This window comes from Ipomoea nil, unplaced genomic scaffold (genome assembly GCF_001879475.1).
Source record: "Ipomoea nil cultivar Tokyo-kokei standard unplaced genomic scaffold, Asagao_1.1 scaffold0202, whole genome shotgun sequence".
In the NCBI taxonomy this organism is placed as follows: domain Eukaryota; kingdom Viridiplantae; phylum Streptophyta; class Magnoliopsida; order Solanales; family Convolvulaceae; genus Ipomoea; species Ipomoea nil.
The window spans coordinates 202,364-205,375 of record NW_017616630.1 but is presented as its reverse complement, the minus strand read 5'-3'; the positions used below and the strand labels follow the sequence as shown (position 1 = coordinate 205,375).

The 3,012-nt window shown below is 40.0% G+C and overlaps 1 protein-coding gene across 1 annotated transcript; it reads right to left on the bottom strand.

Moving 5' to 3' along the window:
• Nucleotides 1–1,975: 1,975 nt before the first annotated feature.
• Nucleotides 1,976–2,761, bottom strand: LOC109189893 (uncharacterized mitochondrial protein AtMg00810-like). The gene has a single exon (XM_019340518.1). It carries the CDS (start codon nt 2,759–2,761, stop codon nt 1,976–1,978), a length of 786 nt encoding a protein of 261 aa, XP_019196063.1.
• Nucleotides 2,762–3,012: the final 251 nt, after the last annotated feature.

The following is a 3,012-nucleotide window of genomic DNA, read 5'->3' as shown; positions in this document are numbered from 1 at the left end:
GCCATGAAGCCTACGTGAAAGCCTTATTGATGGAAGAATAAATGTAAGCGGGATCATAGCTTAACACATTTATGAAGCATTCAAGTCATCAAAGGTTGAGATAGATGAGATAGAAGAAGACCTGTTGAAACACACTTAATACTTAATATAATGGTTTATGGTTTGATTCCCGTTGAGAGCATTTTTGTCTAAAAAGGCTTAGACAAGCTACGGTGAAGTGCTATCATGAAGTGGTAGACACGAAGTGATATTGCAAAATAATATCACGAAGTATGATATTGGAAGTGATATCATGAAGAAATAGTTTTTATAACATGATATCTTGTGTTATCGGATGATGACGTCACAACGGGATATGCTTTTAGAAGAGTTATGGAACCCACGTGAAGAGATGAGACAATAGGATTTAAATCATGATATATATCAAAAGGTTAAACTAGCTGAGTTGGAAAGAGTGTTACAAAGTAACCAAGTGATGAACATGGTTCAAATTGCTTATTTGAAGCAGTTTTTTATGAAGACATGATAACAAGTTCATGATACTAGCCTAACATGATACTAGTTCATGATATACAAGATGGACATGATATACAATCGGGATATGACATCACCAAACAAGCTATGACATCATCATGATACAATTGTTAGACAGAATGTTTTTTGAGAAACCCGCATATACACGAAGGAAATCTTTTAAATACTCAAGCAAGAATCAGCATATAAATTATTTGATCAACTTGGCATATCAGATAAGCAAGAATCAACATATAAATTATTTGATCAACTTGGCATATTAGATCAATAATTCAACCAAAGTCAAGCCTGAGATGAATTCAAATTTGGAGGCTACACATTCCAAGAAAAGCTTTGTGAGATTAATGAAGAGCAACGACAAGATTATTCAAATCTTCTGACAGACGGCGAAAAGACTTTGCAAACCAAGTTGGCACAATTATTTGATCAACTACAATTCAAAATGAACGATCGAGATCGAAAGTTGATCAACAGACAAATAGTTTTCATTAGCTATAAATTTTCCAAGCAGACTTGAAGACAAGTATGGGGAAAAAGAGAGATCAAACAACGAAGAATATCCAACCATACATCAAGTGATATATTGAGCTATATACGATAGTATTCAAGTCTGAGAGTAGAAATCTGTGTATTTCATTGTAAATCTTCTACTGAGTGTAGAAAAGGGGTAGAGTAACTAGAGAGTGTGAAAAACCTAGTTTGAGTGTAGCTTTGTGCGTAGCACTCGGTTGTAAAGGGCAGAGTAACAAGAGGAGCTTGTGAAAACCAAGTGAGAGCGTAGCTTTGTGCGTAGTTCTCGTGGTGTAGGAGTACAGCTTGGTGCGAAGTACTCGGGAAGGCGGAGTAACAAGAGGAGCTTGCGAAAAACCTTGGTGGAGTGTAGCTTTGTGCGAAGCACTCGGAGAAGTGTCGCTGGACACTTATTCACTATTGTATCTTGGTGATCGAAGAATAGTGAATTTCCTCCTTGAAGTGAAAGGAGAAGAGCGGACTAGGAGAATTACACCATCTCTGAACCACTATAAATCTCTCTCTCTATTTACTTACTGCTCATTTAATTTCGTGCATGCTTATATCATCTGCGAACTAACCCGTTACGATTTATTGCATATCTTTATCTGTCGATTAGAGATAATTCTTCGTAGATTAACCAGAGAATAGGAATACAAAAGATATCTAAATAACTATTCTCTAACTGCCCTGACTAATAGACTAGACTCACTACACACCACATATTACACAACTATATTACATGAATATAATATAACAATAATAATAATACTAACACACCCCCTCAAGCACAAGGTGTGGAAGACACAACATTGAGCTTGTCACGCAGAGCACAGAACCTTGATGTAGACAGCGGTTTGGTGAAGATGTCAGCTAGCTGATCAGTGGTCGAAACATAGTTGACAACAAACTCTCCTGAAGCAACTTTATCTCATACAAAATGATAATCAATTTCCACATGCTTTGTACTAGCGTGGAACACGGGATTAGCACACAAATAGGTAGATCCTAGATTATCACACCACAATGTTGTTGGACCCCCAGAGTGTAGTCCAAGCTCCCGTAATAAAGAGACTACCCATGTCACCTCGGCCGATACATCAGCGAGGGCTTTATACTCTGCTTCTGTGGAAGACCGAGCCACAGTACGTTGCTTCTTCGACTGCCAAGATATAAGATTAGTACCCAGATAAACAGCAAACCCACTAGTACTCTTTCGATCTATCGGACAGCCAGCCCAATCAGAATCCGAGAAAGCGTGGATGTCAGATGAGGATGACGGAGTGAGACGCAACCCGTAATCAATTGTCCCCTTAATGTAGCGTAGTACCCGCTTTACTAAACCCCAATGTTCCGTTGTGGGCGAATGCATATGCTGGTAGAGACGATTGACAGCGAAAGCAAGATTAGGCCGCGTGATAGTCAAGTACTGTAACGCGCCGACAATACGGCGATATTGCGTGGGATTATCAAATAACTCATCGGACGGAGTTACCAACTTCGTCACAGCTGCAGGTGTGGTAAGTGGTTTAGAATCAATCATGCCGGACCGCCCTAGGATATCTGACATATAACGCCGCTGTGAGAGTATGACAGTATTCCCTGTTGTGACCATTTCAATACCCAAGAAGAAACCTGGTGCGCCAAGATCTCGAATCTTAAACACTGTAGCGAGCTGGTGTAACAAAGTGCTGACCAATTTAGAGTCATTGCCCATCATTATTATGTCGTCTACATAAACCAGAAGGAATACCTGTGAGGCCCCTGATGTATAATAAAAGAGGGATACGTCGGTCTTGGACGAAACAAACCCGGCAGATAATAGGAAGTCATGTAACCGTTTAAACCACGCCCTCGGTGCCTGTTTCAAGCCATATAGGGACCGTTGTAGATAACACACGTGTCCCGGTAGTCTGGTATCAGACGACAGGTTATCGGAAACAACCAAATTCTTCCTATCTCCACCGT